This window comes from Hypanus sabinus, chromosome 8 (genome assembly GCF_030144855.1).
Source record: "Hypanus sabinus isolate sHypSab1 chromosome 8, sHypSab1.hap1, whole genome shotgun sequence".
NCBI lineage: Eukaryota > Metazoa > Chordata > Chondrichthyes > Myliobatiformes > Dasyatidae > Hypanus > Hypanus sabinus.
The window spans coordinates 116,978,079-116,993,657 of record NC_082713.1 but is presented as its reverse complement, the minus strand read 5'-3'; the positions used below and the strand labels follow the sequence as shown (position 1 = coordinate 116,993,657).

The 15,579-nt window shown below is 40.5% G+C and overlaps 1 protein-coding gene across 7 annotated transcripts in view; it reads left to right on the top strand.

Annotated features, from left to right (window-relative positions):
• caps2 (calcyphosine 2) overlaps positions 1–15,579 on the top strand; it is a 63,353-nt gene that overhangs the window by 43,057 nt on the left and 4,717 nt on the right. For all 7 annotated transcript variants that reach the window (XM_059977660.1, XM_059977661.1, XM_059977664.1 and 4 more), the window contains 5 exons: positions 19–137; positions 3,061–3,128; positions 6,476–6,630; positions 9,509–9,628; positions 11,158–11,254. In XM_059977660.1, the coding sequence (XP_059833643.1) occupies positions 19–137; positions 3,061–3,128; positions 6,476–6,630; positions 9,509–9,628; positions 11,158–11,254 (559 nt within the window). The remainder of the gene's footprint in view (positions 1–18; positions 138–3,060; positions 3,129–6,475; positions 6,631–9,508; positions 9,629–11,157; positions 11,255–15,579) is intronic.

Sequence of the window (15,579 nt, the reverse complement as noted above, 5' to 3'; positions counted from 1 at the left end):
TTCTCTTCGCCAAGCCAGGGTGCAAACCTGACCTTTCTGACCTCAGATCACGTCGGTCTCCCTGCGAGTGTCCAAGCAAAGCAGCTACTGACACTGCGGATCACCAGCATTGACGAATTGGCAAAGCACTCATTGCAGTAAGTTATGGAATCTCTTGTTCTTAAATAAAATGTAGTTTAAACGAAATAATAAAAATGAGATTAATGTGGGAATTCAAACCTTTCTGAACCCTACTTTCCCACCATAGTCATAGGTGATACAGCACAGGAAAAGGTCCTTCAGCCCTTTGAGATTAAAGATTAGCTTTAATTGTCACATATATATCAAAACATTGAAACAAACAGTGAAATGCAGTGTTTGCATCAATAACCACCATGGCTCAAGGATCTGCTGGGGGCAGCCCGAAAAGTGTCACCATACTTCTGGTGCCAACGTAGCATGCCCAGAATTTACAAATTTGGTATGTCTTTGGAATGTGGGAGGAAACCTGAGCACAGAGTAATGGGGAGAATGTACAAATTCCTTATGCTGGCAGGAATTGAACCCTGGTTGTGGTATTGTAAGTGTTGCACTAACTGCTACACTTCATAGCATAGCATAGCATAGGAGACTGAATGGTAACTCAACAGAAATTATATGACAAAAGCCATATACATAGTCAAAATGCTTTTCCCATAATAAGGTTCAATGATTCCTAGAGTCATCAGATTTCTGAATGGTCCATAAACACTGCTTCACTATTCCTCTTCCTACCTACCTATCTGTCTATCTATCTATCTATTGACTATCTATCTATTCATCTAGTTTTATGCTCTACAAAAATAACACATTTCACAACTGGTTCATGACAGTAAACCTGATTCTGATTTTAATTCTGATTCAACATGGAAACAGGTCCTTTAGCCCAATGAGTCCATGCCAACCATGATGCCCACTTAAGATAGTCCCATTTGCTGCATTTGTCCCAAGTCCCTCTAGACTTTTACTCTCCATATCTCCATATATCTTAAATATCAAGCTGTGTTCCTTTATTCATCAATTTATTCATGAACTGTATGCAAGGAAACTAGAGTGTTATCTTCCCAAAAATCACAATTCATACAGTGATTATCACATCCAGTACAATTAAATGTAACTTTAGCCCTTTAGCCCAATGAGTCCATGCCAACCATGATGCCCACTTAAGATAGTCCCATTTGCTGCATTTGTCCCAAGTCCCTCTAGACTTTTACTCTCCATATCTCCAAATGTCTTAAATATCAAGCTGTGTTCCTTTATTCATCAATTTATTCATGAACTGTATGCAAGGAAACTAGAGTGTTATCTTCCCAAAAATCACAATTCATACAGTGATTATCACATCCAGTACAATTAAATGTAACTTTCATCATCCAGATGAAAGGTTATGCATCCAGGACCGATGTGCACACACTATTTTCTCTCAACTCCTCCATTTCCTAAGAAAGACCCTGGTTGACTTTGTTCCATTCTCCCTACAGCCATTGAGTTCAGTATCCTAAAAACTCTGTAATTAATAAACAAAAAAAAAACCTCCCTTGTATCTTTTGGCCAATTTAATGCCCCCTGGCCCTAATGGAAACAGCTGCTCCCTCCTTCCCATACCTAAGCCAATCATTATTCTGTTGTACACTTCCATCAAAACATCTCCTGTCAAGCTAATGTGAGCATTTGGGACTTTTATCAGTAGGGTAAAGTATGGCAGGGGAACAAAGATGGGCAACCTTGTATGTATGAACACCGTGACTGGTTTCCAGACTATTTATGCCAAGTGGCTCCTTCCTGTGAGCTGTTGTGTCATGATAGCAACCTTTCTTTAGATAGCTACAAGGTGTGATTTCAAAACCGTTGCTGCTCTTTACATATCAATATATTCAATGGAAGTTGCCAAATATATTTTCCCTTTATGTATTTAAACTTTTCAATGTCTGTCAAAAGTTTTAGAATATTATAGGATATGTTTGTCTTTATTTGGGTATAAAGGAGAGAGCCTTAATAGTATCCATTGTTTTTATTTTGTTATCCATGGGAATTAACATCTCTATCCTGTGCAGATAATGCGTATGTATGATGCAATAGCTTTATACATATCGAGGTTCAATTCCCACTGCTGTCTGTAAGGAGCTAGTACGTTCTCTCTGTGACCTCATGAATTTCCTCTGGATGCTCTGGTTTCCTCCCACATTCCAAAGAAGTACAGTATGTTTAGGATTAGTACATTGCGGGCATGCTCTTTTGGTGCTGAAAGTGTGGAAACAGCTGGAGGCTGCCTCCTGCACAGTCCTCACTGATTTGATTTGATGGAAATGACGCATTTCACTATGTTTTGATGTACTGTACATGTGACAAATAAGGCTAATCTGTAAATGAAAAATCTTTCATCTTTATTGTCATCACTACAGAAAACATTGCCAGGCACGTCACAGTGGATGGAACAACAGGGTTTTGTATGTATGACCTATGAACACCATTACATACAGTGCTCCTGTGATTTTATTAAATTCAGAAGTCCACGTTCCTATGAACAGCTGAAGTAGTTCCCATCTCCACCTTTAGGAATTGTTTTTTCCAATCAGTCTTATATCCTTTGGATGTCATTCATTACAATACTATGGAGGTGTGGTTTCCATGTTGTGTAATGTTTGTGTGGTTTCTGGCTTGTGAACAAAATTGACTTATAGACATCTGCAAAATCAGAACCTGTTTGTTGCTCAGGGACTGTCTATACACAGCTTAGCTTTAGAATAGAAAGAAAAATATTAGATTTTTTTTATCACTTGTATATCAAAACATACAGTGAAATGCATCATTTGTGTTAAATCAGTCAAGGTTGTACTAGGGGCAGCTCATTAGTGTGGCCGTGCTTCTGGTGCCAGAACAGCATGCCCACGACTCACTAACCCAAACCTGAATGTCTTTAGATTTGTGCTTTAATTCAGCAGCAAACATACAAGGACCTGTCTCCAACCACAGATTCAATGCAAATTGTTCTTCTTTTCTGATTTTAAATGCAGCTTTTCCCATTTGCATAATTCCTTACAGAACCGGTGGGGATCCATCCTTAAGTAAGCAAGAGATTGAAGACAGAAATATCCTTTTGACTGCACAAGGTGACGTTTCATGTTGTAAAAGCATATAATAACTTGTGTATGTTCAAACCAAGCTGGAAAGAGTAATTCATCTCTTTGTTAGCTTCATTGATGTATAATATGTGGCTACGTTTCCTGATTCGATAGAAGGCCATTCTGCCTATTGAGTCTGTGTTAGCCCACAGAGCCATCCTAATATTCATCTCCCCACTTCCTCATCATCTCACTCAAGTTTCTGCCACTCTCGCACACACTGGGGAATTAACCTTCCAGCCCAGTTTTTGTGTTCATCAAACCTTTTGGTATATTACTGCTCCTCTCAGATGTTAGTACATCCCCTTATCATTTCTGAGGTGCTGATTATATTTCTGAGGCACTGTTATTGACACTATATTGCATCTTTATTTCACTCACATTGTATATAACATTGTTTTACAAACATAAAAGAGCATAAGGTATAGGAGCAGAAAAAATTGAGTCTGTTCCACCAGTCATATTTAATGTATTGACCCTCACAACCCCATTCTCTTGCCTTCTCCCCGTAACCTTTGGTGCCCTTACTAATCAAGGACCTATCAAATTCCAATTTGAATATGGAATCAGAATCAGGTTTAATATCACTGGCATATGTCGTAAAATTTGTTGTTTTACAGCAGCTTTACATTGCAATACATAACAATAAAAAACTAAGTTACAGTAAATATATATATGTTAAATTAAGTAGTGAAAAAAGAGAAAAAAAGAACTATTGAGGTAGTATTCATGGGTTCAATGTCTATTCAGAAATCAATGGTAGAGAGGAAGAAGCTATTCTTGAATTGTTGAGTGTGTGCCTTCAGTCTCCTGTACCCCTCTCCGTACTGCCATCACGGAGGAGGCACACACCCAATATACCCATTGACTCAGCCTCCACAGTCATTTCTGTTAATGAATTCCACAGATTCACCACCTTCTGACTAAAGAAATTCCTCCTCATCTCTGTTCTAAAGGGACTTTCTTGTACCGTGAGGCTGTGTCCTAGACTCCTCCACTAGTGAAAATATCCTCTCCATCTCCACTCTACCTTGGCCTTTCAATATGTTTCTGCTGTAACTAATTCTCCCCACAAGTTTGATGTGAATAACTTCCATGTTCTTTCTTCGTTTCGTGGCTGGCTGGAGAAGACGAATCTCAGGCTTATATGTGGATACATACTTTGATAATAAATGAGCCCTTGAACTCACTCAGGTTTCTACCACTCCCCTGCATATTAGAGGATATTTACAAGGGGAGATTAACCTACCAACCCACATAACTTTGCAATATGCGAGGAAACTGGAGAAAGCACGTGGTCACAGGGTGAAATACAAACCATGCTCAGCTGCAGGAGGTCAGGATTAAACCTGGGTAACTGGAGCTGTGAAAAATAACTCCATTTGAAGTTTAAGTTCATTGCCATTTAACTATATCTATTGCCAAAGTAAACAACATTCCTATGGACCACGATGCACAGCACAGTACATTTAACTCACACACAACACGAAGTGTTACTACAAATAAATTAATAAATAATAAGGTGCATTTACGACACAAGTTAAAAAGTCAACAATATCATGCTACTGGCACTTCATGTGTGATGAGACCTGAGTGGTGACAGGGAGTTCAGTAGTCCCACAGCCTGGAGGAAGAAGCTGTTTCCCATCCTAACAGTCCTTGTGCTAAAGCTACAGTACCTCCTGCCTGATGGTGGTGGGTGGGGGAGGTGGTTCAAAGGAATTGTTGGATGGATGGGAGGGATTGTTGACAATGCTAAGTGCCCTGTGTATGCAGCGCTCCTGATAAATATCTCTGACGGGTGGAAGAGGGACTTTAAAGATCCTCTCAGCAGACCTCACCATTCTTTGTAGGGACCTGCGGTTATGTGCCTTGCAATTCCTGTATCACACAGGGATGCAGCTGGTCAGGACACTTTCAGCGGTGCTCCCTGTAAAAGTTGGTTAGAAATGGGGAGGGAAGGGTGGCAGCGAGCCTTGCTTGCCTGAATCTCCTCAGGAAGTGGGGACTCTGCTGTTCTTCCCTGATCAAAGGGATGGTGTTGAGGGACCAAGTGACCAGGTGTGATCAACTGTTACGTGCACTCCCAGAACCCAGAAACATGGTGCCCCTGACTCTCTCTGTGGTGGAGCTGTTTATGCGCAGTGAGGAGTGGTCAGCCTGCACCTTCCTAAAGTCCATGGTCATCCCTTCGATCTTGTCCACATTGAGTCTCAAGTTGTTGTGCTTTAGTAACTGTCTCACTGTGCTGCCCATACAGTTATTTTGTTCATTAGACTTTTTTGGTATATTACTGTTCCTCTTGGATGTGGTACATCTCCCTAACATGTTTGTCTTGCCAGATATATATTTGAAGCACTATTGTTGACATTATATTACATTTTTATTTCACTCACATTCTGTATGCTTTACACAACTACACACACATTAGTTCAGAGAAGCAGTGAAGCACCTGCACTGGCTTGTTTGAACTCGAGGTCCTTGTAAATTTCTCTAGTCTGCAGTTCAAAGACTTCAATTAAAACTTAAACCTACGTTTTTTATCTTGAATAAGACAGAAAAGTCTGGATATACACTCAGTAACCACTTTATTAGGTACCTCCTGTATCTAATAAAGTGGCCACTGAGTGTACCTATGTTCATGGTCTTCTGTAGCCCATCTTGGATCGCAAGACACTGCAGCGGATAGTCAAAATGACAAAGAAGTGACTTGACTTAATTTTGATTTGCACTCAGTGGCCACTTTATTAGATACATTTGGAACCCAGTGTGATCTTCTACTGCTGTAGCCCATCCATTTCAAGTTTTAACATATTGTACCTTCAGAAATACTCTTCTGCACACCACAGTTGTGATGCATGGTTATTTGAGTTACTGCTGCCTTCCTGTCAGCTTGAACTAGTCTGGCCATTCTCCTCTGACCTCTCTCATTAACAAAGCATTTTTGCCCACAGAGCTGCTGCTCTCTGGATGCTCTTTGTTTCTCACACCATTCTCTGGACTCTCAAGGTTCTGCAAGCTCTAGGGACTATTGTGCATGAAAGCTACAAGGAGATCAGCGGTTTCTGAGATATTCAAACCATCACATCTGCAACCACACAATCAAAATTACCTGGATCACATTTCTTCCCCATTCTGATGTTTGGTCTGAATGGCAACTGAACCTCTTGACCTTGTCTACATGCTTTTATGCATTTAGTTTCTGCCACATGATTGGCTGACTAAATATTTACATTACTGAGTGGGTGCAAAGGGGTTACCTAATAAAGTGGCTATTGAGTGTAATTAGCAAGTCAGCTATAACTTTTAACCTTTTCTCCTTCTCCCTTATACAGGGCTGTTAAGAGAAAAGCTGAAGAACAGAGGAGTCCGCACTATGACTGGACTGGGGAAGTACTTTCGACAGCGGGATTCCAGTGGGAATGGAGATATGGCCAAAGCAGAAATGAAACAGGCTCTGAAGGAATTCCATTTAGAACTTCCTAATGAGGTCAGCACCAATAGCAATGCACATTTTTATAGAATGCTTTAAGGTGGGTAAAACAACACACAATGCTTTACAGGAATGCAAACTAACAAAATCTGGTATCAGGCTATATCTATGATGACCAAAGATGTGCGTGGGTGGGAGGGAGAGAGAAACGTGATTAGTTTTGCTGTTGGTGTTTTATTATTTGTTATATTCTGTATTCTGCTGACCATTGTGGGCATGCAATATTGGCACTGGAATGTGTGGCAACACTTGTGGGCTGCCCCCAGCACATCCTTGGGTTGGTTGTTAACACAAATGATGCATTTCACTGTATGTTTCAATGTACACGTCATAAATTTGAATCTTGAACCTTGACCAAGGGCTTGGTCAAAGTTCAACTTGAATTATCATTCAACCTTGCATGAGTAACCATGATTACAGTCAAACGAAACAGCATTACTCCAGGGCCAAGGTGCAAAATACAATACCACCAGTCATACACAGCACATGGCAAAAGTGGCATTTATCAGAGAGCAGTCACACAAATCATATAGTCCAAGTCCTCAAGTCCATGAATGTTGCACGTTCTGCAGTTGAATACATCTTGTCTTCTGCCAAGCAAACACAGAAGATATAAGAGCAGAACTAGGCCATTTGGCCCATCATGTCTGCTCTGCCATTTCATCGTGGGTTGATCCAATTGTTCCAGTCATCCCCTCTCCCCTGCCTTCTCTCCATACCCTTTGACGCTCTGGCTAATCAAGAACCTGTCTATCTCTACCTTTACACCCAATGACTTGGCCTCCACAGCCAATTGTGGCAACAAATTCCACAGATTTGCCACCCTCTGACTATAGTAATTTATCTGCATCTCTGTTCTATCTAAATGGACGTCCTTCAATCCTGAAGTCATGCCCTCTTGTTCTAGACTCCCCTACCATGGGAAATAACTTTGCCATATCTAATCTGTTCAGGCCTTTTAACATTTGGAATGTTTTTAGGAGATCCTCCCTCATTCTCATTCTCAAGAAAAGGGATAAAGATGTTCACACGCTATTGCAGTACTTTATATACCTAATGCCCAGTAGGGTCTTTTGATTGTAAGAAATATATTTTAAAAAGGCAATAACACCTTTGGCTGACCCCGTAGAAGCCATGGTGTCCGAGCTGTTGTGGGACCTAAGGCTCCTGTTCTTATTGCCCAGTGGCAGCAGCAAGAAGAGAGCATAATCTGGGATGGTGGGGGTCTTGATGATGGATGTGTAGCAGCGCTCTTTGTAGATGTGTTCAATGGTGTGGAGAGCTTTTCCTGTGAACCACCACTTTTTGTAGGATTCTCTGTTCTAGGACTGGTGTATCCATACCAAGCCATGACGTAACCAGTCAGGATACTCTCCACTGTGCATCTATAGAAGTTTGTCAAACTTTTAGATGACATGCCAAATCTGTGCAAGCTTTTAAGAAAGTAGAGCCACTGTCGTGCTTTCTTTATAATGGCACTTACGGTATGTGCTGGTCCCAAGACATAAATTGGAAGCCAGTAGCACTGGGTGAGGGATATGGTGTGAGTCAAGGGGCTAATGGTAGATCTTCAAAAGATATGCAGACAGGTGTAAAATCCAAGGAGATTAAAAGGTTGTCTGAGGTGCATTAGATTAATTTACTTTCAAACACACCAGGGTGCAATGAAATCCCTTGGTCACAGGGTAAGCAGTGTGCATGATCATAAAGAACACAAATGAATAGATCAGTGAGTACAAAGCAGTGGAATGGTGCAAAGATAGTAGTTACAGGTCCAATAACTTGGGTTCAATTCAACTGCTGTTGGTAAAGAGTTTTTACGCTCTCCCTGTGACTCTGTGGGTTTCCTCTGGATGATTCTGTTTTCTCCATCATCCCAAAGATGTATAGGTTAGGAGGGTAGTTGGTTACATGGGTGTAACTGAGTGGCATGAACTCATTGGGTCTGTAAGTTATGTTAAATTAGTGCAAGAAGATGTGCTAAAGTGGTAATAACGGGATATCTGAGAGAGGTAGAATTAATAGTCTGAGAAAGTAGCAGCACCACTGGGGAAGGGATGTGAAAGAGGTGATTGGATCAGAAGTCTGTTTGCAATAGACAGGAGGCTAAAGATGTGTGGGGTTTTAGGTCAATTATACACAGAAAATTACAACTTTGTGCAACTGAGATATAAAGCCCAGGGGATGGGGTGGGGGACAGTGTCCATGGAGGGAAGGCTGTTTTGCAGAATGGACTGGGCTGAGTTCACAACTGTCTGCAGTTTCTTACGGTTCTGGGCAGAGCAGTTGCGATGCATCCCGATCGGGTGCTTTCCATGTAATATGCTACAGCTGCTCAATTGCTATTTCTTTCTTATTTTGAAACAAATATTAAATTCTCCTGTTCAAAATTTCTCAAGTACAGTTTGGTTGCTAATCAGTTAAAGTTTTTAATAAAATTCTCTTGTATTTCTTTTCTCCTCTAAATGTCTGCAGAAAATGGGCAGCACGATAGCGTAACACTGTGACAGTGAGAGCAACCTGTGTTCAATTCCACAGCTGTCTGTTAGGAGTTTGTACATTCTCTCCATGACCACATGGCTACAAGTTAGTAGAGCAATTGGCCGTAAGATGTCATTGGGTGACACAGGCTCATTGGGCCGGTAGGACCTAATACCGTGCTGTATCTCTAAATAAAAAATAAATCAAATGAATCTCAGGGTAGTATATGATGGAATATATATACTTCGATATTACAGTTACTTTGAATTTTGAAAATAAATTATCTTTTGACACTCACTGAAGAACATCAAACCTATTACATCACTGCAGCTTGAAAAAGACGTTTGAAGTTAAATTTTTAAGAAGCCACTAAATTTGATATTTCTTTTTGTAGGATTTTGAGTCTATTTGGCTTTTGCTGGACCAGGACTGTGAGGGTAAAGTAGATTATAACCTGTTTATCCAAGCCACCATTGGAGAGATGAATGAGTTTCGAAAGGCATTTGTAAGAAAAGTAAGAGTGATTCCATTTTGGTTCATGTTTCTAGTACTTTAGAAATAAAAATTGAAAAGATACTGGAAATCTGAAATCGCAACCGAAGTTACAGGTGACCCCTGTATTACAGAGGTGTGGTTGTGTTCCTATAAAACCCTCTGCATTGCAATTATCTGTGATGCATAGCCACAACATCTGTAATGTGTCAAGAAATGTGTTTTAAAAAAATTGACAATGCAGTTCTGTGAAAGTGAATTTTTATTCCATATCTCGGATGTTTTGGTAGTAATTTGTCAATTCTGAAGAATGAATTTCTGTAACCCAAACTGCAATCTTGCTGGGTTTGCCTGTACTGGAAACACTCAGAAGCATCTATGGAAAGAGGAACAGTTAATGATTCAGGCACATGAACCTTCTTCAGAACTGGGAAAGATTCAAATTATTACTTGGCTCTAAGACTAAAGTGGTGCTTAAACTGTATAGTCCCTTTAAAACTAGCAAGTTACTTAGTCACTAGGAGCTTCATTGCTATTCGTGGTTAGGTTGTACTCTATGCTAGTCATCTGAGATATCTAAGCAAAACAGACAAACTGATGGACGAACCCAGGTCATGCTGCATCTATGGAGGGGAATAAAAAGAATCAGATTCAGATATATTATCATTTAATAATAACTATGAAATTTGTTGTTTTGCAACAATACATTAAAATTACTGTAAGTTACAATAAGAAATATGAAAAGTAAATAAGTAGTTCAAAAAGAGAGCAAAAGGTGAGTAGTGTTCAAGGGTTCATGGTTTGTTCAGAAATCTGATTGGAAGAAGCTGTTCCTAAAATGTCTTCAGCTTCTGTACCTGTGGTGAACTACGTGTGCCTGTCTGGACACACCCCCTGCTGACTGCTCCTGTGGCTCCTCCCACCTGTATAAAGGCGATTCAGGTCTAATCCTCTGCCTCATTCTCCAGGATGTAATATGATGGTCACTCACTGCTGGTTCCTTCTTCAGTCAATAAAAGCCGATATCTCGCCTTACGTCTCAGAGTGAGTTATTGATGGTGCATCAGTACCATCTTCCTGATGGTAGTAATGAGAAGAGGGTATGTCCTGAATGGTGAGGTTCCTTAAAGATGGATGCTGCTTTCTTGAGATATCACCTACTGAAGATGTCCTTGATGGTGGGGAGGCTTGTCCCCATGATGGAGCTGGCTGAATCTACAATCCCCTACACCTTTATCCAGTCCTGTGCTCTGGAGCCTCCATACCAGGCAGTGATGCAACCAGTAAGAATGTTCTCCATGTATTGATGAAGGGTTTTGTCACAGAGCGTTGACTGTTTATTACCCTCCACACATACTGCCTCACCTGCTGAATTCCTCCAGTATTTTGCCTGTGTTGCTCAAGATTTCGATCTTCTGTGGAATCTCTTGTGTATATGAGGTGCTTGTGTTAATAGTTTGTGTAACAAACTGAATGTGATGTGAGGGGACTCACTAAAGTGTGATTGCATCTTTTCTGTTACTTAGGTTATTTCACTGTTTATCTTCACAGGCTTACATGAAGCTTGATCCTAATAAGACTGGCAGCATCTCTGTGAATGATATTAGCAAGTTCTATAACCCGAAGAAACACCCCAAAGTTTTATCAGGTAATGATAGAAGTCTGCTCACCATTATCATTCATTGCCACTTGGAGAAGCTGAATCAATCAAAGTCAGGTTTATTATCACTAACATATGTCATGAAACTTATTGTTTTGTGGTAGCAGTACAGTACAAGACATAAAAAGTTACTGTAAATTGCAATAAATAAACAGACAAAGAGTGCAAAAGAGAATAGCAGGATCAGGTTTATCACTACTGACAAAGGCCATGAAACTTGTTTTGTGGCAGTAGTATTGTGCAAGACATAAAGCTTATTATGATTTACAATAATAAATAAATAGTTGAAAGCTTCATAAGACATGGGAGCAGAATTAGGCCATTCAGTCCATTGTGTCTGCTCTCTCATTGCATTATGGCTGAACCTGGAACCCACTCAACCCCATACACCTGCCTTTTTGCCATAACCTTTGATGCCCTGACTGATCAGGAAATGATCAATTTCTGCCTTAAATATATCCACAGATTTGGCCTCCATTGTAGTCTGTGGCAGAGCAGTCCAGGCTTCGCTACTCTCAGGCTAAAAGAAATCCTCCTTACCTCTGTTCTAAAAGGTCGCTCCTCAAATTTGAGGCTGTGGCCTCTAGTTCTGGATACCACAACCATAGGTAGCATTCTCTCCACATCCACCCACTCTAGACCTTTCAACATTCGTTAGATTTCAATGAGATTTCCCTGCATTCTTCTAAATTCCTGTGAGTATAGGCACAAAGCTGCCAAATGCTCCTCAGATGTTTACCCCTTCATTACTGGAAGCATCCTCATGAACTTCCTCTGGACTCTCTCCAATGACAACACATCCTTTCTGAGGTATGGAGCCCAAAACTGTTGACAATACTCCAAGTGTGGCCTGACTAGTGTCTTCCACAGTGAGAATATGCAAAGTACTTGTTAAGTTCATCTGCTATTTCTTTGTCCATCATTACTACCTCACCCAGCATCATTTTTCAGTGGTTCATTATCAACTCTCACCCCTCTTTTACACTTTATATAACTGAAAAAACTTCTAGTATTCTGCTTTACATTACTGGTTTGTTTGCCTTCATATTTCAACTTTTCCCTTCTTATAGCTGTTTTAGCTGCCTTCTGTTGGGTTTTAAAGCTTCCCAATCATCTAACTTCCTACTCCCTTTTGCCACCTTGTATGCCCCTTTGTGGCTTTGTCAGCCGCAGTTTTCTACCCCTGCTTTTGAGAACAACTTCTGTGGGACATATGTGTTCTGCCCCAATCAGGTTTTTGATCACTAACAAGTGCTGTGAAATTTATTGTCTTGTGGCAGCAGTGCAGTACATACACAAAGAATTACTGTAAGCTCCAATAAGAAATACTGAATATATTAAAAATAAGTAGTGTAAAAAGAGAGCAAAATAGTGAAGTTATGTTCATGGATGTTTAGAAATCTGATGGCAGAGGGGTAAAAGCTGTTCCTAAAACTCAATAATAGTGAGCACAGAGTGATCCAGCACTGCAATGGGCACTTCAGGCCAGTGACTGGCACTGACCATCAATGCTCACTTATATAGATCTTCACTAATCACATTTGAGTTTTCTCAAATTCCCAGTCATTAACCCCCATTTGGGGAAGGGGTTGGATCTTTGGAACTTGTGGAACAGATTTATGAAATGGCTCAATGGACAGCATCACATTCATAGAGAGAATAAGGAAACTTCACACAGACAGCGACAGAGGTCAGGATTGAACGTGGGAGACGGGAGCTGTGAGGCAGCTACTTGACTGGCGATGGAACTCTTGTCAGCCCATGTACGCCATGTTCAAAATCTTTTCTTGAGAGTTTTAGTTAATTTTGGGTCAGGGATCACAAAATACCATGTAACTGCAGCGAAGTAAGTGAGTTTTGTTGTTGCATGGAACATTTCATGTGTACTGATTATTCTTTGCTAATGTTTTGCTATCTTTAATGGCATCATGGTTTGACTTCCTCATCAAATGGTGCCCTGCATTGTCTGAATCTATGATTCAAAGCTGAAGATTTAAAATCATGTGGTCATAGGAAGAGTATGCATACATCAGTGGGAGGAATTGAAATCGGGTTTTTGGCACCGTAATAGAGTTATGCTAACCGCTAAGCTACTGTCCCGCCCCTAATTGTGCGCAGATCCTGGCCTATGTTTGAAAACTTCCTTTCACAGAGTGCAAAGGAATTAAAGCAGTTCAGGGAGATTGATAACGAATGTAGGGTCAATCAGCAGGTAGAGGGATGAGGTGAGGTTGGCTGATAGGTTACAGATGTTACAAGATTCTGATTTGAGGGGTGGTGGGAGTAATCAATGATTGGAGATCTTGGTGGTCATGGAGACATTGGTACATCTACTGTGAGGAAGAGCTTTGAGAGGTTGGTCAAGGCCAGAATCGACTCCTGCCTAAGTAAGGACCTAGACGTGTTGCAATTTGCCTATCGCTACAATAGGGCTACAGCATTTGCAGTCTCACTGGGCATCCGCTTGGCCTTGGATCACCTGGACAATAGCAATACATACATCAGGCTGCTGTTAATAGATTACAGCTCAGCATTCAACAGAGTCAGACCTTTGGTACTAATCAATAAACTTCAAAACATAGACCTCTGTATCTCCCTCTGCAGCTGGATCCTTCCCTCCCTCATTGGGTAAAGAAATAACACCACTTCCTCAATGACAGTCAACACTGGTGCAGCTCAAGGATGCATGCTCAGATCACTGCTCTATTGTCTCTACATCCATGGTTGTCTGGCTAGGCACAGCACAAATACAGTTTATAGATTTGCTGATGACACAGCTATTGTTGACAGAATTTCAGATGGTAATGAGGAGGCGTACAGGAGTCAGGTAGATCATCTGGTTGAGTTAACAACAACCTTGCACTCAACGTCAGTAAGACCAAGGAATTGATTGTGGACTTCAGGTAGGGAAAGTCGAAGGAACACACACCAGTCCTCATTGAGGAATTAGCAGTGGAAAGAGTGACCATTTTCAAGTTCCTAGTTATCAGTATCTCAGAAGATATATTTCAATTATGAAGATGGCATGCCAGTGGCTATATTTCATTAGGAGTTTGAGGAGATTTAGTATGTCAGCAAAGATTCTATATTCTTGGTGTACTGTGGAGAGCATTCTCTGGTTCACTACCTTGTATGCAGGGACCACTGTACTGGATCAGAAAAAGCTGCAGAGGGTTGTAAGCTCAGTCAGCTCCATCATGAGCACTAGCCACCCCACCTTTGAGGACATCTTCAAAAAGCAATAGGTGAAGAAGGTGGCATCCATCATGAAGGACCCTCAGCACCCAGGACATCTTCTCATTGCTACCATCCAAGAGGAGGTACAGGATGTACCATTCAAATTCTTCATAGTACATAACTTGTTGAAGTAGTGAAATGGTTTCATTTTTATGCCCGGGTGTTTCTGGCATCTCCAGCCCTGAATAATTGAAACCAGAATGAGCAAAATGGTTTGGAATTGTCTTGCTGCTTATTTCTCACCAACTATCAGTGACAAAAATCACTTCCTGTTGATCAAAAACACATAAAACTGATGCTATTTAAAAATTGTTTGCTCGAAGCACAGTGTAGCATCTAACACCCACACAAATGTGTGCAACTGATGCTAGTTAGAACCTGTTCAGCAACAGGCTCCTGCCCCAATTAAACAGAATAGTTTTCCAAATAAACAATGGAAATCCTGGCAATTTTCTGAATTAGTTTTCATTCTTTGAGAGTTGTCCCAAATAAGAGGCTGATTAACCAATAGCCCAATTAACCAGAATCCACTATATTTATTACACTGCAAAACAACAAATTTCATGACATACTGTATTTTGGAGAAAATAAAGCTGATTCTGAGTCTGGTATGAAATACAGTTTCTGGAGAGTAATTCCTGCAAGATAGCTCGTCCCACTAGATCTTGCACTGTTTTACAATTGTAGTGTTACGTACCCCGTAACTGAGTCACTTACTAGCAAAGATAGAGAGGTCCGTTGAAGTCTGATGGTACTATTTTTAACAGTATTTATTGGTAAAAATACACAAAAAAAATCAATGCAAACATACAGATAATATACGTCGTCAATACTAAATCTAAAAGTGCGGGTATAATAATAATCAATAAGAAATAGCTCTATCATTGTCTAGGTAATAATGTATTGTCCGATGGAAATATAAAAGTCACTCAGTTCATTCAGTTCATACAGGCTGCAGCCTTTGGTTGGAGTCAAGAGAGAGATTTCAGAAACTTGCCAGCTTTTCCTTTTTATGATGTCGATCCTTCAAAATTTCGTTGGTGGTGGCCTCTTCGTTAGCTAAGCCATTCTTCCGT